General features: G+C 47.3%; 1 protein-coding gene across 1 annotated transcript in view; it reads right to left on the bottom strand.

The window, feature by feature from the left end:
• LOC115081577 (zinc finger protein 850-like) overlaps positions 1 to 25,724 on the bottom strand; it is a 121,830-nt gene that overhangs the window by 67,437 nt on the left and 28,669 nt on the right. Inside the window, 1 exon segment of the mRNA XM_029586003.1 lies at positions 19,527 to 21,932. Coding sequence (XP_029441863.1) covers positions 19,527 to 21,932 — 2,406 coding nt within the window.

Raw genomic sequence — 25,724 nt, 5'->3', positions numbered from 1 at the left:
ACCGGGGCAAATATAGAGTCTGCTTCGCAATACGAGCTCGCCTTCCTTTCCACAAATATTTATTCAATCTGTTCTGCCATTTATCCAGAAGCTTAACTGGGACCATAATAGGCAAGGTTTGCAATAAATACAATACCCGAGGTAAAATATTCATTTTAACCACCGCCAACCTCCCTAACCAAGATATATGGTAGCGGTCCCACTCTTCGAGATCCTTATAAATTTTTGCCATTAAAGGCGGGTAATTGAGTTGGAACAGACTATCACTCACCCCCAAGTAAACCCCCAGATATTTCAATTTTTGCCGGGCCCATTTAAAAGGAAAACGCTGCTGTATCTGTACCGCTAGACCCAGGGGTAAGGACACGTTAAGCAGTTCAGATTTGTCCCAGTTAATAGTGAACCCCGAAACAGCACTGAATGTTGTGAGTGCAGTGGAAACTTCCCTCAGCGAGACTATAGGATCAGTAATGGTAAATAGTATGTCGTCGGCGAATAAGGAAAGCTTGGAGGAGAAACCACCAACCTGTATCCCTGAGATTAAGGGATTACTCCTGATTTTGTGGGCGAAGGGTTCCAAATAAAGCGCAAACAATAATGGGGAGAGGGGGCAACCTTGCCTCGTCCCCCTCCGCACAGCGAAAGATGAGGAATACCCCCCATTTATTTTTAGACACGCTGTGGGTGCCTCATAGAGTTTGCGGATCCAAGTGATAAATCTATCCCCCAACTGATAGCGCTGCAGTGTCTGAAATAAGAAGGGCCAGTGCACGTAATCAAAGGCTTTTTCAGCGTCTATAGCTAAAAGTGTCATGGGGATTTGCTGAGATCTCACCCACCCCATAGCGGCCACAGCCTTCCGGACATTATCCGACGCCATGCGTCCCGGAATGAAACCCGACTGATCTTGATGAATTAAATCAGGTAGAAAAGTGTTCAGCCTATGGGCCAGGATTTTTGCTAATAACTTCATGTCCAGGTTTATTAAGGATATGGGGCGGTACGACCCGCATAAAGTAGGATCTCTCCCCGGCTTGGCCAGAAGTGTCACCCCCGCCATATTCGCCTCTAGATAGAGAGCCTTGGCCTTGCAAAGAATTAAATAACTTTACCAGCGGTGGGGCTATCGTGGCGGCAAATTTCTTGTAAAAAATGGCCGTGAAGCCGTCCAAACCAGGGGACTTACCCAGCTTCAGAGCCCGTATAGCCCACATTACCTCCGCCGCCGTGATATCCCGGGCTAAAAATTTTTGATCATCCGGGGGTATCTGGGGGAGCTGTACAGACGACAGATAGCGGTTGATCTCACCAGAGTTAATATTAGGATTATGAGCATATATATCCGAGTAAAATCGCAGAAACCTTTGCCGAATATCTGTATTAGAGGTAATGATGTTCCCCTGTTCATCCTTCAACTTAACTATATTAAGCACAGATTGTTGGGTCTTTAGTTTCCGTGCCAAATATCTGCCAGCCCGGTTCCCACCCTCGTAGAAGGCCTGTTTGGCACGCTCCAAACCAAACGCTACTTGGGCTGCCTCTAGTTCCACCATTTGCATGCGTAATTTATCCATTTTTGCCAAAAGACATTTATTGCCGGACGTGGAATGTAAAAGTTCCAGCCTTTGTAACTGCCCAATAATTTCGGTCTTGGCTCTCTGTCTCTGACGTTTCACTTGGGCACCCCTGGCAATGAGCCTACCCCTGACTACTGCTTTCAGGCAATCCCATAGCGTGGATGGAGCCACGTCCGGGGTCTCATTGAGCTGCAAATATTCCTGAATATTCAAGTTTAACAGGTCGCAGTAGTCATCATCCGCCAGTAAGCTATCGTTAAGCTTCCAGTATCGGATGCCTTTATCCATAGCAGAAAAAACTATCTGGAAAGATACTGGGCTGTGATCTGACCACGTGGTAACCCCTATTGTTGGAGCACTAACATAATTAGAGCAGCTCTTGGCGACCAACAAATAATCAATTCTAGAATATGTTTTATGAACCTTAGAGAAAAAAGTATATCCCCTTCTATTGGGATGCCACACCCGCCATGTATCAATTAAACTGTACCGGCGAAGAAAGCTATAAAAGCACTGCCGATCCTTCTTTTAAGTTTGTGTATTCCCATGGGAGTTATCCAATCTAGGATTAGAAGTCAAATTGAAGTCACCCCCTATTAGCAAATGGCCCTCTGCACATTGATCAATAAGCTTAGATAAGCGGTCAAGATAAGCTCCTTGGGCACTGTTGGGAGCGTAGACGCTTAACAAAGAGTATTTTTCCCCTCCTATGGCAATAACTAGCATGAGATATCTACCCTCGGGGTCAGAATAGCAGGCCAATTCTTCATACATTAAATCCCTGTGAATTAGTATTCCAACCCCAAGATATTTGTGGGACAAAGGCCTGGCCGCCCAATATTGCCTGGTATAAGTCATATTTTTAAGTAAACGTTCGTACCTCTTTTTTAAATGTGTTTCCTGAACCATCCCAATCATGACCTTATGGTAAGCTAAATCAGAAAATAAAGATTGCCTCTTAAGTGGCGAGTTCAACCCCTTGACGTTAAGGGACCAGATGGTCATATTCGCCATTTTGTTTGATTAGAAAAGCCATTAACATCTGCCCCTGCATCCCGCTGTGCATTGGATCCATTCTTCCCTCTGCTCTGTAACTGTAGCTTAACCCTCGTATAGAAAAATAAAGCATAAATACCGTTACCCACCTCAGTCCCCTCTCCCCCCCCTCCCGCTTTCCCAACCCTACCGCAGCATGTTCCTCTCTCGAGGACAATACTACGTGTATAATGGAGGAAACAGTCATTCCAACCTTTGCCTTCAACCCGACATCTTACAGAATAATATATAGTCATCAAACTGAGCCTTAAGGCTCCCCTCTATAAAGCACAAAAAGAGCCTGCATCCGCTAGCCCAGTAAATAAGTATTCAGTAACATATAAAACTTTAAACCCGAAAAATAGACACAGTCACCGCACCGTGCAGCTGTCCCATATAAGCTACGAAACAAACACCCATAAGGTATGCTGCATCAAGCTGTGCCAAATCAACGTTCCATCTCTGAGGAAAGAAGAGTAACTCCGAAGGATTGCCCCAGCTGGTAGAATATCATCCGTGGGGTTCGGTAGCCGTTTGGCGGCGCAGCCTTCGGTCTCCCCGAATCACCCTTTGCCATCGTGGCGGTTCATCCTTACGTGCAGGAGAGGGTGGAGGGGCTGCTAATCCAGCACAGTCAGAATAGCCCGCCTCTTTGAGAATGTGAGAAGCTTCCGCTAGTGTCCGCACCCTGTGCATCTCCCCTTTAATGGCGAAGCTGATCCCGAATGGGAACAGCCATCGATAACGGACATTTTCCTTACGGAGCAGGCTGGTTATTGGTTGAAAGTCCCTTCGTTTTTTAATTGTAGACGGGGCGAGATCAGTAAAAACCATAATCTCGTGCCCTTCCCATTGCCACGAAGACTGCCTTCTCGCTATGCTAGCAATTCTTTCCTTGAGGCCAAAGTCATAATAACAGGCTATAATATCTTTGGGTACATTCGAGTTCCGTGGGCCCAGCACACGGTGCGCCCGGACTAATTTAATCTCTGTATCTGAAATTGCGGCTGTGTCCGCCTCACCTGCAGTAAGCAGCATCACGCTTATCTGTGCGACCACCGCTGCACTGTCAGCGTAGTCAGGAAGCTCAGGAACACCACGAAATCGTAGATTTTGGCGTCTAGACCTATTTTCAAGGTCTTCTACTTTATCTTGGAGCTGCTCCATCTCATTGTGTAAAGTGGTCAGTTGCTCCCGCGCGGTTTTCAGCCCGTCACTGTTGGCTTCCGCTCGGGTCTCTACTTAAAAAATGCGTCGCCCATGCTCCGCGATGTCCCCACGCAGCTCTTCGATCGAGATCTTGATATCCGCTGTATTGGCCGCTATATCTTTTTTCAGGTCTTCAAACCAGCCCCGCATTTCGGATTTGGTAGGTAGTTCAATTGAACCTTGCGGCGACTCCTCCCGGCTGTCCGCCGGATTCATAGCGGCCTCGTGTGCATCCGCCATGTTGGTTTCCTGAGGCTCTCCTTCTAGCGCCAATTTGTGATACGAATACTTTTTTAAATCACAGGTTTTTCGTCTGGTCGTCATCTGCTACTTATCCGATTGCAGAAAAATGATAAGTGACGCCTCGAATGTCCCGTTAGGAGGTTTGATGGACATAGATACTGTCAGGCATCAGAGGAGACTCGGGTTTAGGCTGCCATCAGTCTCGATGACGTCACTTCCTCCTTCCTTCCACCTTTCTTAATGCGTGGAATATATCTGGACTGCGCATCTAGGATTGTATTTTTTAAAAATGTTCCTGCCTGTTGAACACTTTTAACCTTTGCAGCTGCACCTTTCAGTTTCTTTCTATTTTCCTCATTTTATCAGTTTCCCTTTTGAAAGTGTAGTGCTAGAGCCGTGGATTTACATATTGTCCCCTTCCAGTCATTAATTCAAATTTGATCGTTAAGATCACTATTGCCAAGTGGCCCCACCACCGTTACCTCTCTCATAAAATCCTGTGTTCCACTAACAATTACATCTAAAATTACTCCCTCTCTTGTTGGTCCCTGAACCAATTGCTCCATGAAGCATTCGTTTATTCCATCCAGGAACTTTATCTCTCTAGCATATTCTGATGTGACACTTACCCAGTCAATATTGGGATAATTGAAATCTCCCATTATGACTTGACTGCCAGTTTGGTTAGCTTCCCTAATTTCTCTTAGCATTTCACTGTCCATCTCACCATTTTGGCCAGGTGGATGGTAGTATGTTCCTATCACTATACTTTTCCCTAACACACATGGGATTTCTATGATAAAGATTCTACTGTGCACTTAAGTCTCTTGCAGGATCTTTATCCTGTTGAACTCTGTACCCTCCCTGACATAAAGTGCTACACCCCCACCAAGTTGATCCTCCCTGTCATTGTGGTATAATTTGTACCCCGGTATAATACTATCCCATTGGTTATCCTCCTTCCACCAAGTCTCTGAGATGCCAATTATGTCTTTCTCATCATTTACTGCTATGCACTCTAACTCTCCCATCTTACTTCTTAGACTTCTGGCATTGGCATACAGACATTTCAAAGTGTGTTTTTTGTTTGTATTAATAACCTGCTTTTCAGTTGATAGGGATAAGTTAGATTTCCTAGCGTGTAGCCAGATGGACTCAGGACCAATGGGTATAGTGTACTCCTGTTAGCAATTGGAGACGGATCAGATTTCAATCTGATGTCAGCCCCTAGTACATATACCCCTGCCGGTAGGGCAGATCCTCAGTATTTTCCGTCTCCAAAGCAGTTAGGGACTATCTGCACGCTCAAAGAGCGTTAGAACCAAACTACTACAGAAACCAAATTTCAGAAGGAAAATCTCTTACCGAAGACTAGCCCCGCTCTCCTGCGGTGACACCCTCGGGTCCCTCCCCCAGTTGAGATTCCCGAGGTGACTTCTGTGGTGCCTCGGAGGTGAGTGAGCCTCGGTCCGGCAGCCGAATCGCGGCTGGGACCTAGCCCCCGAAGGATCGGGCGCGGCTTAGAGGCAGCGGGTGCACCTCAAGTGCGGCGGTGAAGGTATTTGCCCTCTCCCCCCGCAGTCAGAGACCGCCCGGAGCGCAGCCGGTAAGCGCCGAAGACAAGGTAAGGTAGAAATCCTCCTTTGTGTACGGTCTCCGAGGATCGAGGAGAAGCGCAGGTCAGTGACGAGACCAGCGCTACCAGGTTGATCCGCTCCAGCAGGGACAGACCCCAGTTAGCCCAAGAGTCGGCCACGTGGAGACCCATAGAGGTGGTCACCATCTTGCCTGTGTGCTCGCCGTCGCCATCTTGGCAACTTCGCCGCCCCGCTCGCCGCACAACCGAGCGCACTTCTGAGCGCACAAATCATCAACTGAGCGAACAAATCCCCTTGTGCGCGTACGGGCGCGCACATATACTTTGAGCGCATAAGATACACGCACAGGGCTAGGCGCACAAGATCGGCGCACCCATGAGCTAAGCGCAACTTCAGCGCACAGCCGCGCACATATCCTACAAACAGCCCAGGCGCACAGAAGCGATCAAAATCTACGCGCCAACAACCATGGCACCACCAGAACCCGAGTTCAGAGTGCAAGACCTCTGCCCTGCAGGTCACATTAAGGCTGCACAGAATGAGGCGGTTGACGCCCTGTGCTCCCAGTGTGAGGAGGCCTTGGGGGACCCAGGACAGGGCGCATCACATCCAAGGCCGAATACCAGTCCTTTGGATAACACCCCGAACTTAGGAAAACCCAGGGGGACACCCTCTCAGCCGGAGGCCCCCAAGGATCCAGCGCCACTCGGCTTAGACCCTGCATCCGTTTCATGGGTGGAACTATTCAAGGGGATTCACACCTTTGTTCGAATGCAAACGGAAACTTCACACCCACATGATCCATGGGAGGATCCCGAAGCACCAGGGCCCTCCAGAGGCAGATACAGGCTCCCAAGACCCAGAAGTCCTACTTATGAGGACACGGACATATTTTATACATCCGAAGAGGAAGTCGAACCCCTAGAGGAAGGGGAACTTCCCCCAGGAACAGAGCCTCACCGCACCATGAGACGTTTCTTCGCAAGGAACTCCCAGACCTGGTAGCCCAATGCCTCTCAGAGCTTGCCATTCCAGGCCCAGGCAATTTAGGGGAACCCAAAGAGAACCCCCTGCTGGAAGGCCTCTGCCAGACCTCTCGCCACTTTCCACTGTTAAAAGCCTCTCAACAGTTAATTGACCTGGAATGGAACACCCCAGAGTCCAATTTCAAAGGGGGTCGAGCCCTAGCAACTATGTACCCCCTGGACCCGGCAACTAAAGAACTCTTTATATGCCCTAGAGTCGATGCCATGGTCTGTGCGGTCACCAAGCGCACCACCATCCCCGTGGAGGCAGGGGCAGCACTCAAGGACGCCCACGACAGGCGCCTGGAATCCATCCTTAAGCAGGCCTTCGACGTCACCGCCATGGCTCTTCAAATTGCGTCCTGCTGCACCGTGGTAACACGTTCCTGCTTATCCCAAGCCAGCAATAACACCCCAGGAGAAGTCATGGAACCAGCATTATCGTTCCTCACAGATGCTGCCTCCGATCTCGTACGCACAGCGGCCAGAGGAGTGTCATCCACAGTGGCGGCCAGGAGGCAACTCTGGCTCCGAAACTGGTCAGCGGACGCATCCTCTAAGGCTCGTCTTACGAGGATGCCCTTCAAAGGATCCCTCCTGTTCGGCAGCGAACTGGAGAAACTGGCCGACAAATGGGGAGACTCCCCACTGCCGCGCCTACCAGAAGACAAGTCGAAGAGAAACCAGTGACCCTTCCCCAGATCTTCCAGGGGCAGGGGCTCTCAGCGCGTCAGCCCTTATAACAGGAACAGCTGTCAAGCGCCACACACCACAGGCAGAAATCAGTCCTTTTGGAGCAGGCACAACAAGAGGGGAACCGGCTCGGGTGCAGGCCCCAGCCGCGCCCCACAATGAGATTCAGCCGACCCGTCTAAAGGAAGAAGCCATAGGGGGCAGACTAACCCTATTCTACCACAGATGGGTCGAGATAACTTTGGACAAGTGGGTCCTTACTATCATTCGGGAGGAGTACTATTTGGACTTCCTACAAACCCCCCCGGACAAGTTCGTGGAGTCTCCTTGCCACGACCCCACCAAGAGGGCGGCAGTGGAAACCACACTAAACAGACTTCGGACCCTCCAGGCCATCTCCCCAGTACCGTCTCAGGAGACAAGCATGGGACATTACTCCATTTACTTTATCGTGCCCAAGAAGGAGGGAACTTTTCGGCCAATCCTGGACCTCAAGTCGGTCAACAGGTACCTGAGGATTCCCCGCTTCCGCATGGAAACCCTCCGCTCCGTAATAAAGGCAATACAGCCAGGAGAGTTCCTTACCTCCCTGGATCTCTCGGAGGCCTACCTACATATCCCAATTCATCAGGAACACCAGCGTTTCCTACGCTTCAAGGTCCTGGGCCACCACTATCAGTTCCGGGCTCTTCCCTTCGGGCTAGCCACAGCTCCCCTGACATTCACCATGGTAATAGTGGTAGTGGCAGCATCACTGAGGAAAGAAGGAATCCTTGTACATCCTTACCTAGACGATTGGCTGATCAGGGCGAAGTCACCAGCGGAGAGCCACCAAGCAACCAGCAGAGTCATAACTCTACTAGAGAGCCTAGGATGGGTGGTCAACACAAACAAAAGTTCTCTACAGCCCTCCCAGTCACTGGAATACCTAGGAGTCCGATTCGACACCAAACACGACAAAGTCAGCCTGACTCCCACGAGGAGATCAAAACTGTGGAACAGGCTGCAAACACTGTTGAACAACCCTCGCCCCACAGCATGGGCCTACCTGCAAGTCCTCAGACTGATTGCATCCACGCTGGAAGTAGTCCCATGGGCAAGAGCTCACATGAGGCCCCTCCAGTGCTCACTCTTATCGAGATGGAGCCCACGATCACAGAACTACACCGTTCGACTACCACTTCCGGCCAGGCTCCGGATCCAGCTACGGTGGTGGCTACTGACCAACCACATAAACCGGGGATCAAGACTGTCCTCTCCAACATGGACCCTGCTCACAACAGACGCCAGTCTGAGAGGATGGGGAGCACACTGCGAGGAGTTAACCGCCCAAGGAAGTTGAAACACCGAAGAGTCAGGTTGGAACATCAACCGCTTGGAAGCACGGGCAGTCAGACTAGCCTGCCTGCGGTTCGCCCACAGAATCCGGAACAAGGCAGTCAGAGTGATGTTGGACAATGCCACAATGGTAGCCGACATCAACTGACAAGGGGGCACCAGAAGCCAACAGGTGTCCCTAGAGATAGACCCACTGATGGCATGGGCGGAAATAATTCTCCAAGAGATCTCCGCAGTCCACATCGCCGGGAAGGACAACATCACGGCGGACTACCTCAGCAGAGAAAGGCTAGATCCAGGAGAATGGAGGCTGTCGCCCTCAGCATTCCAGACAATAGAGAACCGGTGGGAACTCCGGACATGGATCTCATGGCAAACAGATCCAACGCACAAGTACCCAGCTACTTCAGCCGCAGAAGGGAACCACAGTCCCAGGGGATCGACGCCCTGGTACAGACCTGGCCTCTGGAGACGCTGCTATACGCCTTCCCGCCGTGGCAACTGCTGGGCGCAATCATTCACAAGATACAGCTACACAAGGGACTAGTTCTAGTGGCTCCAGATTGGCCAAGAAGACCTTGGTACGCGGACATGAAGAGATTACTGGCAGGGAACCCTCTTCCTCTGCCGCCTCACAGAGACCTGCTCCAACAAGGACCGATCCTCCACGAGGACCCAGCTCAATTCTCTCATACGGTCTGGCCCTTGAGAGGACTTGCCTGAGAAAGAGTGGATACTCGGGGGCCGTAATCGACACCCTCCTCAGAGCACACAAGTTCTCCACATCACTAACGTACGTAAGGATCTGGAGAGTATTCGAAGCCTGATGCAAAGATCACAACGTCAAGCCAAACTCATGCAGAGTTCCAGTGATCCTAGAATTCCTACAGAAGGGACTTCAGAAGGATTTGTCCCTCAACTCCATCAAGGTGCAGGTGGCCGCCTTATCGTACTACAGCCCCAAGAGCGAAGGAGGCAATATAGCCTCTCACCCAGACGTGTCACGTTTCCTGAAGGGAGTCAAACACATCCGCCCGCCACTAAAGTGGCCGGCACCTCTATGGAATCTCAACCTTGTCCTGGAATTCCTAACGGGAACATCTTTCAGACCCCTCAGAGGCCTGTCCTTCCATCTCTTGACCCTAAAGACGGTATTCTTGCTGGCAGTCTGCTCAGCCCGCCGCATATCGGAACTACAAGCACTGTCCTGCCGTGAACTGTTCCTCAAGTTCACCCCGGGATCCGTACAACTTCGCACTGTTCCCTCGTTCCTCCCCAAAGTAGGCTCACACTTCCATCTCAACCAGACCATCTCGCTTCCATCGGCGGATGCCCTGAAAAATCCGGAAGAGGCTCGGAACCTACACCACCTCAACATCGGCAGACTCCTATCCAGATATCTGGAAATGTCGGAACCCGTAAGAAAGACGGACCACCTCTTCGTCCTTCACAGCAGGAAGAAACAAGGCGAAGCGGCCTCGCGGGCCACCATTGCCCGCTGGATCAAGGAAGTTATCAAGGCGGCCTACGTAGAAGCAGGAAAGCCCCCGCCTCTACAGGTCAAAGCCCATTCGACCAGAGCCCAAGCAGCATCCTGGGCAGAGACCAGAATGATGTCACCCGCTGAGATTTGCAGGGCGGCAACATGGTCCTCCATCCATACCTTCTCCAGATTCTACCGTCTGGACGTTCAGGCTCGGGAGGACACGGCCTTTGCAAGAGCAATACTGAGTGGATCACGGGCAGCCTCCCACCCGGTTCGGGAATAGCTTTTATACATCCCACTGATCCTGAGTCCATCTGCTACACGCTAGGAAATGGAGAAATTACTTACCTGATAATTTCGTTTTCCTTAGTGTAGATAGATGGACTCAGCATCCCACCCTTGGCTGCCGTACACTTAGATGTCACAAAATTCAAGGGTAAGCCAGGTTTTCGTTTACCCAGGATTTCCACCCTATCGGGTATCGACGCTTCCAGTTGAGTTCTCTGGCGGTCTCCAGCTATAGTTCACCAACCGATCAATTAATCAAGTCAATTAAGTTGTTAAAGTTTAAATAAGTTATGGAGTTACAAAGTTATTTAAGTTATTAAGTTAATCAGTCAGTCAGTCAAACATATATCCAAGATGCTTTGCAATGAAGAATACTGAGGATCTGCCCTACCGGCAGGAGTACACTATACCCATTGGTCCTGAGTCCATCTGTCTTCACTAAGGAAAACGAAATTATCAGGTAAGGAATTTCTCCAATTTTTTAGCTCAGGTGAGTTTTTAGTTACAGGCACTTGGACTACTTTTCTTATTATTGGAGCCTCCCTGTCTGGATGCCCTAATTCTAATGCTTCATTAGTATCCTTTGAAGATACCTCCCTCTGAACCATGCGCTGCTGAGCGACTGTCGGCTTTCCCCTTTGTTCTAGTTTAAAAGCTGCTCCATCTCCTTTCTAAAGCGCCAGAAGCATGGTTCCACCTTGGTGAAGGTGGAGCCCGTCCCTTTGGAAAAGTCTGCTCCTTCCCCAAAAGGTTCCCCGGTTCCTTACAAAACTGAATCCGTCGTCCCTGCCCCAGCGTCTCATCCACGCATTGAGACTCTGGGACTTCTGCGTGTGCATTAAAAGAGTTGCAGGATACTAATCCCCCAAAGAAAGCTTCAATCTATGCAGTTTATTTAAGCCCAGAGGTTGGATATTATAAATGCCCTTATTCCTGAGACACCTTTTAAAGGACCCACAGAAATGATGCATCACATCCCACAAAGCTCCAGTGCTCTCCAGGAGTGTGCAGGACATTTATAAGCGTAGGCTGCAGTCTGGACTCTGCCCTCGTCCCCCTCCCTGAGGGAACCAGCAGTGCACAGAACGTAACACTTATTTTACCTTATATCTGTGATCCAATCAGCCCAGGAACTCACCCTCATTTGTCTTAGAATAGAGATTTATTGTAAGGCATTACGGTGCCAGAACAAATACTAACAACTTGGCAATCTTAGGGACTTCAGCAAAGAATGCACTCCTGGTTATTAGCTGGACAGGTCTGAATAAATTAGCAGAAGCATAACACATCCTCTTAGCTGGAAAGAAATTATCATTTATAAACAGTTCTTAGCAATCTTAGACACTTATAGTGAATCTTAAGTACTTTGAAGATTCTCGGTCTCTGATCTGCGAGTGAAGCTGGAGGTCTCAGACGCTGTCTCTGTCCGAGTGCTGCGTGAGAAGCGAGAAGGCCCGAATGCTGTCTCTGTGACTGGGAAGCAGGCTGTGGGTCTCTGCGCCTGGATGAAGGACAGAGGACTCCCCTGGTCCCTTGAAAAGAACCTGGCAAGTTCAACTCTGGCTGAAGTAGCCGGGCTGGAGCCCCTCTTCCAAGCAATGCTGCAGGCCCTGGACTTCCTGTAGGTGCTTGGTTGCAGGGCGGGGCGAGGAGCGATTGCTCAGATGGCTTCTGGCTAGTGTGAATGGGATCTTCTTAGCCCAGCTCTGAGCCCCTCTTCCCAGCTGCTTTTAAGGACAGCGTATGCAAATGCAGTAGTTTCATGCATATGAACACAGGGACAGGTGTCACATTCTGATTAGTTCTTCTTTCTTGACCACCCAGCTTGGCTTCCACACCTCTCCACCCCCTCCACCCGGGGAGGCCAACCTTCTGCCACCTGGCAGCTGACTTGGATCTGGTTAGGGTGCCAGGTACTTCTTTTTTTTAGGTTTAACAATTTTTATTGATGCAGATAACGGTAAGGTACTTCAACAACCTTAAAATACAGAAAATATATAGAATGCATCACAAGTTTATGTCCCCCTTCTGCCCCCTCCACCCTTCCCCCCCCCCCTCAAAGATCCTCTGCTAAATGAGTCCTCAACAGATTAAGTAAGGTAGAGCCCTCACCATCACCATTAACAACAGCATGCATAATCAATGTTACAGTAAAACGAGTTGGATAGAAATGTCATGTATGGATAGAATAACATTGGATCCACACCCAGCCCTGCAAAGACAAACCACCAGAATTCGCAGGGATAAACTGCTACAGACAAAGAGAACACAGCAACACTGGTCAGGTACAACATATATAACAGTCACACTTGAGATATGGATGTCCAAGAAGTCCGCCAGGCCAGATAAGGGTTCCAAATGCGGTGAAAGGATTTCAGCCTCCCGTATTTTTCCGCTGTGAGTTTATTCAAGGTACAGATTTGGTCCGTCCTATGTTGCACCGCAGCCAAGGATGCACCTGGCTTATTCTTCCATTGGCGCGCAATTTCAAGTCTCGCTGCGATGCACACTTGTGTACAAAAGGCCGAACAAGCCTTGGAAGTTTCCCGATCAAAGTCACTTAGCAAGGCACCCTCAGCGTCTAGACGTATCGAGGAAGCAAGCACCTCAGAGATCCAGCATTCCACCTTCCTCCAGAGAGGCTGTATACAGTCCCCATCCCACCACATATGGAAAAACGTACCCTTGGTATCACAGCCCCTCCAACATTTCCCATCATGCCCAGGTATTATCTTCCCCAATCTATCAGGGGTCATATACCAACGATAGAAAAGTTTATAACCATTTTCTACAAGCAATGCGGACACTGAGGCTTTACTAATGCATAAAAGAATGCGATCCCAGTCCTGAGTAGATATATCCCGTTTGAGATCAACACTCCACGCTAAGATATGACCAGTGTCTGCTAGAATCCTAGTATTTAGTAATTTATAAATCTTGGAGAGCAACCCCCTCGTTCGCTGTGGATTAGAGCAGTACCCTTCAAAGAGAGTTTTCCCCTTAGACAGGTCCGCTGACACTCCGTTGGTGGAACAAAAATGTGCAAGCTGATGGTAGGCTAGGAACTCAGTGGCCGGTAATCCCGAGTTTTCCTGTAGAGAAGTAAAAGAGAGCAATTTATCACTCCCCCATATGTGTGCCAGCCGAGTTAAGGATCCAGCTTTCCAGGCATGGAATGCTGATGCTGGGAGGCCCGGCCCAAAGTTCTTATTATGATATAGACTAGTTAAGTGAAAATATCTCTTAGAGCCCACTAACTGTGTCTTCCACTGAGCCCACATAGATAAAGTATGTTTGGTGGTAGGCAACAAAGCCTTGCACTCCAGCCACGTGGAACGCGGTTGCCAAGGCATTGCATCAAGTTTCATCTCTGGTACCCTATCCTGCTCGATAAGGACCCAGTGCTTCATAACCGGCTCCCCATGCCATTCAATAATGGGTCTTACTTGGCCCGCCACGAAGTACCATTGAAAGTTAGGTACGCTAAGACCCCCTTCCAATTTGGTTTGATACAGCACCTGTCTCCGAATGCGCGGTGGCCGCCTGCGCCAGATAAAACTAAAGATGCGCCTTTGCCAGAGTTTTAGTGCCGCATTTGGAATAGCAATAGGAAGAGATTGAAATAAGTAAAGTAGTTTGGGTAAAATGGACATTTTTACAGTAGCTATTCGTCCCAACCACGATATTGGCAAGCGATGCCATTTATCCAAATCAAAAAAAAGTTTCTTAATGAGAGGCGGGTAGTTATAGCTATAGAGATCTTTCGGGTGAGTAGTGAGATAAATTCCCAAATATTTAAGCGTGTGATGTGCCCATCGGAAAGGGTGTAAAGGCTGCAAGAATGCCACTGTTGCTGCAGCGCAAGTAACATTAAGTATCTCCGACTTCTCCCAGTTCACTTTATAACCAGATGCCTCGCTATAGCATCGGATCTCCCCTTCGATTGCTAATAAAGAAGAATGGGGATCTCGGACTATAAATATAATGTCATCAGCAAAGAGACATAATTTGTGCATGAGACCACCTGCTTGCAATCCTTGTATGTTTGGATTGTTCCGTATACTGATTGCTAGAGGTTCCAAGAATATCGCAAAAAGTATGGGCGAAAGAGGGCACCCTTGTCGCGTTCCTCTCCCCACTTCAAAGCATTCAGAGTGCCCCCCATTAATTTTGAGGCACGCTTTTGGATGATCATATAATTTAAGCAACCATTCACGGAAATACGGGCCAAACCCCATTTTCTTCAACACCCCAAACAAAAATGGCCAGTGCACCATATCGAAGGCCTTCTCCGCATCCATGGAAAGAAGGAGCACTTCACCAGGGTTCTCATGAGCAATCCATAGCATATCAACCAATTTGCGAATATTATCTCCTGCCATTCTCCCATGAATAAACCCAGCCTGATCCTGGTGTATAAGACTAGTGATATAGACATTTATACGTCCCGCTAGGATTTTGGCCAATATCTTGAGATCTAAATTTATCAGGGATATGGGGCGGTATGAGCCGCATATGGTAGGATCACGCCCTGGCTTGGGAAGCACCGTTATACCCGCCAAGTTTGCCTGGGGACCAAGGGAGACGCCCATTCGGAGAGAATTGTATACTTTTTGTAAGTGTGCAACAACATATGGCCCAAAAAGTTTATAAAATTTGGCCGTCAGACCATCTGGCCCTGGTGACTTCCCTACCTTCAAATCTTGTATGCTCTCTAATATCTCTGCTACTGTAATCTCAGCCTCCAACGCAGCCTGCGCTTCGGCAGTGAGACACGGTAAGGATATGTCCGCCAAATACTCGTCCACTTTATCCTGTGCGATGTTAACATTAGGGGCATATAAGTGGGAATAAAATTCTAAAAACCTTTTACGTATGTCCGTATTATTGGTAAGCATACGATCCTTGTCTGCTTTTATTTTGGCTATGTTGTTTTGATATTGTATATGTTTTAACTTATTGGCCAACTGTTTCCCGGCTTTATTGCCTCCTTCAAAAAAGGCCTGATTCGCTAGAGACATTTGATGAGCTATCTGTTTAGATTCTAACCTAATGAGGTCCTCCCGAGCCTTGGTAAGTTGCAGCCAAATCTTTCCCGAGCCGTTAGCTTGGTGTCTGTGAGATAAGTGTTTTATCGTATCTCTTAATGCCTGTGCAGCCTTTGTCTCCTGCTTTTTAACATAGGTGCCTCGGGAAATTAGAATACCCCTAATATAAGCCTTAAAGGCCTCCCAGACCACTGGAGCGGCCACGTCCCCCCCCCCCATTAATGTGAAAGAAGCATTTTATATCTTCTACTAGTGCTTTCTGAAAAACCTCATCCCCCAGCAGTGATTCATTTAAGCGCCAGAAGCGAACCCCTGCGTCATACCCACGTAAAGTTACCTTTACTGCTACAGCGGCATGGTCCGACCAAACTACCGGGTGTATATCCGAGGAAAGGATATGATGAAACAATCCTTTATCTGCGAATATATAGTCGATACGTGAATATGATAGATGCGATGTTGAGTAAAACGTATACGACCTCGAGGTAGGATGATGCACCCTCCAGACATCAAGAAGCTGCCACTGATTAACCAAAGCCTCTAGTTTTCCCCTCTGCTTGCATGAGGTCGACACAAAGCCCTTTGAGGCGTCCATGGACGGCGAGCGAACTACGTTGAAGTCCCCTCCTAACAATAAGTATCCCCTGCTATGAGACAAAAGAAGAGCACTCAATTGGTCAAAGAACAGTCCTTGTTCCTTGTTGGGGGCATAAATGTTCACGAACGTATAATCCACCCCATCAATCTTAATGACCAGAATCAGGTAACGACCCAATGGATCTCTAATGCAGGATTGATGTTCAAAGACCACATGAGGGCCCAGTAATATTCCCACCCCTGCATACTTAGCTTTCTTAGAGCTAGCTGCATAATATTGATAGGGATATTTAGAGGAAGTCATTAACGACTCGTAACGAGCCCGGAGATGCGTCTCCTGGAGAAAGACAACATCCGCCTTCAAATAGCCCAATTCTTTATATAATAAGCGCCGCTTATGCGGAGTATTCAGCCCCTTTACATTGATAGAGGCTAGACATATGTTAACCATGAGAACAAACCAACACCTGCCCTCCCAAGTGCGTACCGAAGCAGTTCCCCCGCCTGCAACATACATATCCAACTCACAATCCTTTGAGTATACTTCCAACATGGATAGAGGAATACACTAATAGTGATGGTCTCCGCCCCCCCCCCCTGCTTTGGCCCCAACCCTCCCCCTCTCACCCCCCTCCCCTCCCCATTATGGGATCTACTCACACTCCCCCATAGATCCATCCGTATTCTACCTGTGGAGGAAAAGATAACAAACTGCACTCCCCCCTCCCCCAAATCAGTCAGAAAAAATATGAACAAACCAACATATGACATTTGAAACCTTTGCTGAACATAAAAACCTCGCAAGACAACTCAAACTAGCAGACTCTGGTATACGTAAGTGCAAGCCAGAGACAGCCAATGCAAAGAAAAGCAACCTGCACAGATGTGCACAGTTCTGTCAATTCAGGTAGCCCCCTCAGTGGGTTTGGCAGTATCAGAATGTCTTTTCAACCTGCTGTTGCGGGAGGTGGCCCTCTGCCATCTTGGATGCTGCCCCTGAGGATGAGGCTTGCGAGCAGGTGCAACTGCAGCGTTAGTGGGATGAAATCCCTTTTCTTTCAGAAAAGATGCTGCCTCCGTAACTGTAGATGCCTGGCATGTCTTCCCTTCACAGGTAAAAATAAGTCCAAAAGGATGCATCCAACGATACTTAATATTCTCCCTTCTCAGATATTGAGTGACCTCCCGAAACTCAAATCGGCTCTGAAGCGTTGCCTGGGAGAGGTCAGCGTAGATAGAGATCTCCTGGTTCTCCCACACCCAGTTAGACTGCTTCCGTGCTGCATAAGCAATCTTCTCCTTTTGCTGGTAATTGTGGAAACAAACGATTATGTCCCTTGGGACATTAGCTCTCGGTGGACGCAGCGCCCTATGTGCTCTGTCAAGTTTTATTTCTTCCATGACCTGCTGATCCGCGGAGCCTCCTGAGGATAGTAGATAGGAACAAAATCTAGTAACCAGCAGTTCGCAGTTAGAATTATCATTATTTTCTGTAAAGCCCCGGAAACGGAGATTCCCCCTCCTCGCTCTATTTTCCAGGTCGGCCATTTTGGCCCGCATGGACGCATTTTCTCCCTGCAACTCGGTGTACATTTCATGGAGCTGTTTGGTTTGCTCAGCCTGCTCATCCATTCTGCACTCGTGGTCATCCACACGTCGTCCCATCGCGTTTAACTCTTCATGGAAGTCATCCATCATCTCGCGTAGCTCTTTCTTGTAACTTTTTAAATCGGCGCGTATGCTACAAAACCAGTCCCGAAATTCAGAACGGGAGGGTGCCTCTTCCGAGGTAACATGAAATTCGTCGTCGCCATCAGCCGGCTCCGACGCAGCATCCATCGCCGCAACTTTGTCCCGGGCCTCCGCCTCCGCGCCCCCTGCTTTCTGATAGGAGAAACAGTGGAAATCCACTGATTTTTTCTTCGCTGTCATCACTAAAGTTGTCCGCCAGCAATCGCTGCAGAGTTATATCCAGATTGCACTCGAAATTTGCGGTTTGTCAGGCTAAAGATAGCTTTTTGAGGGAAAGTGACCAGGAGCTTGTAAGTTAAGCAGCCAGCTTCGTGGCTGACGTCACTTCCTCCCTGGCTGACGTCACTTCCTCCCTGGCTGACGTCACTTCCTCCCAGGGTGCCAGGTACTTCTGAGCTTGGCTGAAGCCTCAGCTCGGTCGCTCTCACCCACAGACAGCAGGGCTGCATTGTCTTGTCTCTTCTCCAGTTACTGAGAGAAGATTTCAGTTTTTAACAGAGGCTTAGACAAACAGTGTGCTTGGCACAGGAGATGAGAAAGGCAAGTATTGCAGCTTTGTCAGACGTTCAGCATCTCTGTATTTCTCAGAAAACAGGCCAGGATCCAATGTGAAGTAGAAGTTCATTTTATTGTCCAGAGACTGTTCAAAGGCAATAGCAGACAGAAAGTCTAGGGAGTTGCAGAGTCAGTTGCCAGTCTGCTTCCTGGCTCGTTTCTGTCCACAAGAGCTCCAAGCTTCAAAAGCTAAGTAGAGGATATTATTACTGCCTGAAATCTGGATGTCTGCTCAGCCTGCTGCACTGAAGGGCAGGTAGTGTGGACCTGCGGTTCTCAACCTTTAGTCTATCAGGACCCAGCTGAGAGATGACGCTCACATGCGTGACACACGGAGCACATGACCATCATGGGACTAAATACAGGCACATGCTCTGCATCCACAGGAGTCCCCCGCGTCCTAACAATGAGTGCAGAGCAGAACTGACATTTCCCTGTACAACTCACCATACAAAAAGATATTCTGATTCTGGGGTCATCTTAACAGCATCACAAACTCCCTCTACTACCAGGTGCATTGTAAAATAATACAAACAACCCCCTCGCTGTGCACATCTATCAAACCTCAGCAGCACTAACTCCAAGAAATGAAACAGCACTAGCCCTACCCATGAAAAGGCAGCAGCTCACACCCAGTGCAATATCATATTGAGGAAAAAATACAATACATAAGGCTGATACAAAGCTCATCTCAGTCACAGACAGAGCTGCCTTCACCTAATACAGAATAAAAGAGCACAAATTACAAATGCAGAAACTAAAACTGGAATGGAAACCCCAAGCCCACCTTCTGCATGCAGTGCAAAACTGAAGCCTAGAAACAGAAATATATTTCCTCCTACACTGAGCAAAGTTCAAAGAGAGAAGAAATGCATATTCTCAAACCTGACATAGTACGGCCCTTGTACCCAGTCACTCCAATCCATGCCCCCAACACCCCTCACTTCTCCCAGCTACTCAATCATCCCTTCACATGCTCCTATCCCTGTCCTACATTCCCAACACCCCCACCCCACATCCTCTTCCCTGTGCTCCCTCTCTCCCCTAATCAGCTTTCTCCCCTCCCCTACCACGTTCAGTACATTTAAATGGTTTTTCTCCAGTATGGATATTGTGATGCCGTCTGAGACATGCCTTGTCCCTGAAGCTTTTACCACATTCAGTACATTTAAATGGTTTTTCTCCAGTATGGATTCTCTGATGCAATATTAAATAAACCTTCTGAGAAAAGCTTTTACCACATTCAGTACATTTAAATGGTTTTTCTCCAGTATGGATTTTCTGATGCTGTCTGAGACATGCCGTGTCCCTGAAGCTTTTACCACATTCAGTACATTTAAATGGTTTTTCTCCAGTATGGATTTTCTGGTGCCGTCTGAGACATGCCTTGTCACTGAAGAGTTTACCACATTCAGTACATGTAAATGGTTTTTCTCGAGTATGGATTTTCTGGTGCCGTCTGAGACATGCCTTGTCACTGAAGCTTTTACCACATTCAATACATTTAAATGGTTTTTCTCCAGTATGGACTCTCTGATGCAACGTAAGAGATTTCCTCCGAATGAAGCATTTACCACATTCAGTACATTTAAATGGTTTTTCTCCAGCATGGATTCTCTGATGCAATATGAAATGCGCCTTCCGAGACAAGCTTTTACCACATTCAGTACATGTAAATGGTTTTTCTCCAGTATGGATTTTCTGGTGCCGTCTGAGACATGCCTTGTAACTGAAGCTTTTACCACATTCGGTACATGTAAATGGTTTTTCTCCAGTATGGATTTTCTGGTGCCGTCTGAGACATGCCTTGTAACTGAAGCTTTTACCACATTCAGTACATTTAAATTGTTTTTCTCCAGTATGGATTTTCTGATGCTGTCTGAGACATGCCTTGTCCCTAAAGCTTTTACCACATTCAGTACATGTAAATGGTGTTTCTCCAGTATGGATATTCTGATGCTGTCTGAGACATGCCTTGGCCCTGTAGCATTTACCACATTCAGTACATTTAAATGGTTTTTCTCCAGTATGGATTTTCTGGTGCTGGCTGAGACATGCCTTATAACTGAAGCTTTTACCACATTCAGTACATTTAAATGGTTTTTCTCCAGTATGGATTCTCCGGTGCAATATGAAATACGCCTTCTGAGAGAAGCTTTTGCCACATTCAGTACATTTAAATGGTTTTTCTCCAGTATGGGTTTTCTGATGCTGTCTGAGGTAAGCCTGGTCACTGAAGCTTGTACCACATTCAGTACATTTAAATGGTTTTTCTCCAGTATGGATTTTCTGATGCCGTCTGAGGTAGGCCTGGTCACGGAAGCTTTTACCACATTCAGTACATTTAAATGGTTTTTCTCCAGTATGGATTTTCTGATGCCATCTGAGGTAGGCCTGGTCACGGAAGCTTTTACCACATTCAGTACATTTAAATGGTTTTTCTCCAGTATGGATTTTCTGGTGCCGTCCATGACATGCCTTGTCCTTGAAGCTTTTACCACATTCAGTACATTTAAATGGTTTTTCTCCAGTATGGATTTTCTGATGCCCTCTGAGGTGGGCCTTGACACTGAACCTTTTACCACATTCAGTACATTTAAATGGTTTTTCTCCAGTATGGATTTTCTGATGCTGTCTGAGGTGGGCCTGGTAACTGAAGCTTTTACCACATTCAGTACATTTAAATGGTTTTTCTCCAGTATGGATTTTCAGATGCTGCATGAGAGATGACATCCGACTAAAGGTTTTACCACATTCCGTACATTTACATGGTTTTCCTCCAGTATGGATTTTCTGATGCAGTCTGAGGTGGGCCTTGTCTCGCAAGCTTTTACCACATTCAGTACACTTAAATGGTTTTTCTAATAAAGAGACCTCAGAACTGTAAGATTCCCCATCTTGAGGGCAATGAGAGGGTCTCTTACCTGTGTGCATTCTTTGGTGTATTACTAAGGATTCCCTGCAAGAAAAGGTTTTCTTGCATTCAATACAAGTGAAAGTGCTCCCTGCAGTGTGGATTCTCTGGTATAAGTTCAGGGTTAACTTCTGTTTGCATGGAAAAGGTCTCTCTCCTGGGTGACTCCTCTGGTGCAACACAAAATGACATTTTCTATTAAAGTTTTTCCCACAGGTGTCACAGTGAAAGGATTTCTTCCCTTCCTCCTCTTTCTGCTGGAAGTCAGAAGTCATTTGATCACTGTTATTACTCTGGAAGGGATTCTCTCTTCTCGGGTGTCCCTGGTGCTCAGGGATGTCTGTGAACTCCCTGTCACTTCTCTCACAAGCAGTGACTCCATCCAGTGACTCTCCTGCAGGGTCTTGCTGCTTCTTCTCTGATTCCTGCCGTCTTTGGCTAATGTCTCCCTCCTCAGTCCTCTGGGCAAGATTCTCACAGACATTTCCTGATTGTCTTGGTGTAAATGCCAATAATATAGGGTGTTCTTCTCGATTCTCCTCCCTCTTCTCTTTCTGTATGACCTCATTGTCTGCTGGATACAAAAAGAAGGAATTAATCATGTGTAAGTAACAATGGCATGGAAAGCTACCAATAACCTGAGATGAGACGTTTAGAAGGATCACATAATGAATGCATATTAAAGAATTCTGTGACTTAGCAGAAGCTTTATGTATTCCTATGAAAACCTCTCTATGATGTCTCTATAGAAATATTCAGAGAAGTTAAGAAAATCAGTGGGTTCTCTTTACCATACTGTGTAGGATACAGAAATAAAGCTGATGCAATACAGGAACTTTGCAGATCATACAGGTTCCTCCTTTAGGATTCCTGTAGGTCTGGTGCCTCGGGGCTTATCTACTATTTATTTAGTAACATTTATAATCTGCTTATACCGGATCTGCCAAACTAAACATTATAATAACAAATTAAATTAATAATAATCATGGACCATTAAACTTCAGAGATCTAAAGACAATAGTTAAAATTTAAAATGTAATCCACTGCTGGAGCAGCAACCAAAGTAATTCACGCAGCAGCAGAGTCACATGATCCCAAGGAAAGCTTCTTATAACTAAACGGGCCCTGGACGGTTGGAGCGTTTGCAAGGCTCGCAGGCTAGAGTGAGGCAGACCAATACATACATTCATTCATGAATTTTTTATATACCGGGGCAGCTTTACAATAATTTAGAATAGATAAGCATAGATAAACATTATTTAGCTTTACTATAAATTAGAATAGATAAACATTATGACAACTGTTCAACTTGGGATAGGTGGTTTATCAGGTGTTACGTGATAAACTCATAAGGAGAGTAGAAGAGAAAAGGTGATTGGAATATGGGCGGATAAGGAGAGGTAATTCTTAGGAGGGTAGAAGAAAAATAGGTTCTTTAACTATTCACAAAGTGACAGGTAAGAGGGCGGATATGGAGGGGTAGGAAGAGGATGGGGCTGTTGAAATGGGAGGAGGAGGATGGGGCTGTTGAAATGGGAAGAGGAGGGGGGGTGGGAGGAAGGGGAACAGGGATGTGGGAGGGGGCGGGGATGAGGGGGGGGTCATGGTTGTTAAGTTCAGTAGAGGCGTGTCAGTCGGGAGGGTCGGGTATGTAGATTTGGGCGTGGATGGTTAGTCGGGGTATGCTAGTTTGAAGAGCCAGGTTTTCAGATTCTGTTTGAATTTTTTATGGCAGGGTTCCTGGCGTAGATGGGGTGGCATTTTGTGCCTGCTATAATGAATGATCTTTCTCTGATCGTGGCATGTTTGATGACTTTGGGGGAGGGTGTCAGGAGTTTGGCTTGGTGCTGTTTTCTAGTTGGTCTGGTTGTGCTGTGGAAGTGGAGATGTTCAGGGAACCAGTGCATGTTTTAGTTGTGAATGGCTTTGTGTATGAGGGTGAGGGATTTATAGATTATCCTGGAGTTTACTGGGAGCCAGTGTAGGGATTGAAGAACTGGGGTGATGTGTTCGTGACGGTGAGTATTTGTGAGAATGCGGGCGGCAGCATTCTGTAGGAGCTGTAACGGTTGAAGGGTATTTTTTGGGAGGCCTAGTAGGATAGCGTTGCAGTAGTCCAGTTTGGATAGGATCATGGCCTGCAGTACTGTTCGGAAGTCAGAAGTGTGTAAGAGTGGTTTGATTCTCTTCAAGGTGTGGAGTTTGAAGAATCCGCTCTTTATGGTGTTAGAAATGAATTTTTTGAGGTTAAAGTGGTTGTCTATCCATATGCCTAGGCTGCGGACGAATTCGGTGGGGGGGCAGCCTGGTGGCGAGGGGGAAGAAAGGCTGAGTGTGGGAATGCTGGGGGGAGAGAGGATGAGTAGTTCGGTTTTGTTGGTGTTGAGTGCCAGAAAGTTGTCAGTGAGTAATTTGTTTATGTTAGACAAAGCAGATTTCCAAGTCTTCATTGCGTTAGTGATAGAGTCTGTTATAGGTATGAGTATCTGTACGTCGTCTGCATATATGAAGTGCTGGATGCCCAGTTTGGAGAGCAGTATGCAGAGGGGTATGAGGTATATATTAAAAAGGGTTGATGATAGGGATGAGCCTTGTGGAACTCCTTGTGATAGCTTGACCGGTTTGGATTCATTGCGGCCGATTTTTACTCTATAGCTCCTGTCCTGTAGGTAAGACTGCAACCAGAGAAGGGCGTTGTCTGTGATGCCAATTTCCTTGAGGCGTTTAATGAGTATGTTGTGATTAACTGTGTCGAATGCCGCCGATATATCTAGAAGTGCGAGTATGTGGGGCTGTCCTTTGTCCAGGGCTTTGAGTATGGTTTCCGAGAGGGAGATAAGTAGGGTTTCTGTGCTATGGTGTTTACGGAAACCAAACTGTGAAGATGAGAGAATGTTGTGGTCTTCTATGTATTCTGTAATTTGTTTATTAATTATTTTTTCTAGTATTTTGGAGAGGAACGGGAGGTTTGACACTGGGCGATAGTTGGCTGGATCAGTGGTGTCTAAGTCCGGTTTTTTGAGGATGGGTTTTATAATGGCTTGCTTCAGTTGTGTTGGGACCTGTCCCAGTGAGATAGATTTATTGAGGATATTTGCGATGTGTTTGGCAATTGATGTAGGGTTTGAGATTAGTGTTATGGTGGGCAGGTTGTCTGAGGGATGATAGGCGGGTTTGAGTTTTTTGATAATATTTTCAGTTTCTAGTGTAGATGTGTTTTCAAAATTTGAGAGGGTGGTGTTTGAGGTATGTATGGGTGTTATGGGATTGTAGTGGTCATTGGGAGTATTGCTAGGAGTTGTTAGGTTCGGGAGATTGGGGTGAGGTGAGAAACGAGCCATAATGGTCTGTACCTTAGTGTTGAAGTATGATGCTAATTTTTCACACTTTGTTTCATCGTCGTGGTTAAGGTTGTGTCTGTCTGGTGCTGTGATAAGGCTGGTTACGTATTGGAAGAGGGCTTGTGGGTTGAACTGGAACTGATGGATTCTTGCAGCATAGAAGTCTTTCTTTGTTTTTTCAGTGGCTTTTCTGTAGGTGTGTAGAAGGGCGCGAAACTGTGCTAGGATGGTGGGTGTTTGGTTCCTCCGCCAGGATTTTTCAACTTTACGAAGGTCGAGTTTCATGGTTTTAAGTTCATTTGTATACCATGGTTTCTTATTATTTTTGTTTGCTTTGATTTCTTTGGTGTGGGATGGGCAGAGTTTATCTGCTATGTCTGTGGTGATTTGAAACCATGAAGCTGTGGCTGTGTTTGCGTCAGTGAGGTCTATGTTGGGGAGTTCTTTTGAGAGGGCCTCAAGGATGTTTTCAGTCTTGCCTTTTTTGCGAAATGTTATTGTTTTTTTGGGTTGCGAGGGGGGGGTGTCTTTGATTGTGCAGCGTGTGTCTATTCGGAAGTGGTCTGACCAGGGGATGGGTGTGCATCTGGGTTGGTCAGTTTGGATTGAGGAGTTGGTAAAGATGAGGTCGAGTGTATGCCCAGCCTTGTGCGTGGGTTCTGAGACATTTTGTTTGAAACCAAGTGCTGTCATAGCTGTTAAGATAGCTTCAGAAGAAGGGGAGAGGGGGTTGCGGTCTACATGAATATTCAGGTCTCCCAGAATTATGGCAGGCTTGGTATTGTTTATGTGTTTAGAGATGTATTCTATGAGTGGGGAGGGATTTTTTTCAAGAAGGCCAGGGGGGGCATAGATTAAGCAGAGTTGGAGGGAATTAGATTTGAATATGCTGATTTCCAGTTTGGGGGGTGGTGTAATATTTTGGAGCGTGAGGTTGAAGTTCTTTTTGGCGGCCAGGAGTAGTCCACCTCCTTTTTTTTTTACTTCTAGGTATGGAAAATAAGCTGTATGCATCTGAGGAGAGT

This window comes from Rhinatrema bivittatum, unplaced genomic scaffold (genome assembly GCF_901001135.1).
Source record: "Rhinatrema bivittatum unplaced genomic scaffold, aRhiBiv1.1, whole genome shotgun sequence".
In the NCBI taxonomy this organism is placed as follows: domain Eukaryota; kingdom Metazoa; phylum Chordata; class Amphibia; order Gymnophiona; family Rhinatrematidae; genus Rhinatrema; species Rhinatrema bivittatum.
This window is presented reverse-complemented; position numbering and strand designations above follow the sequence as displayed.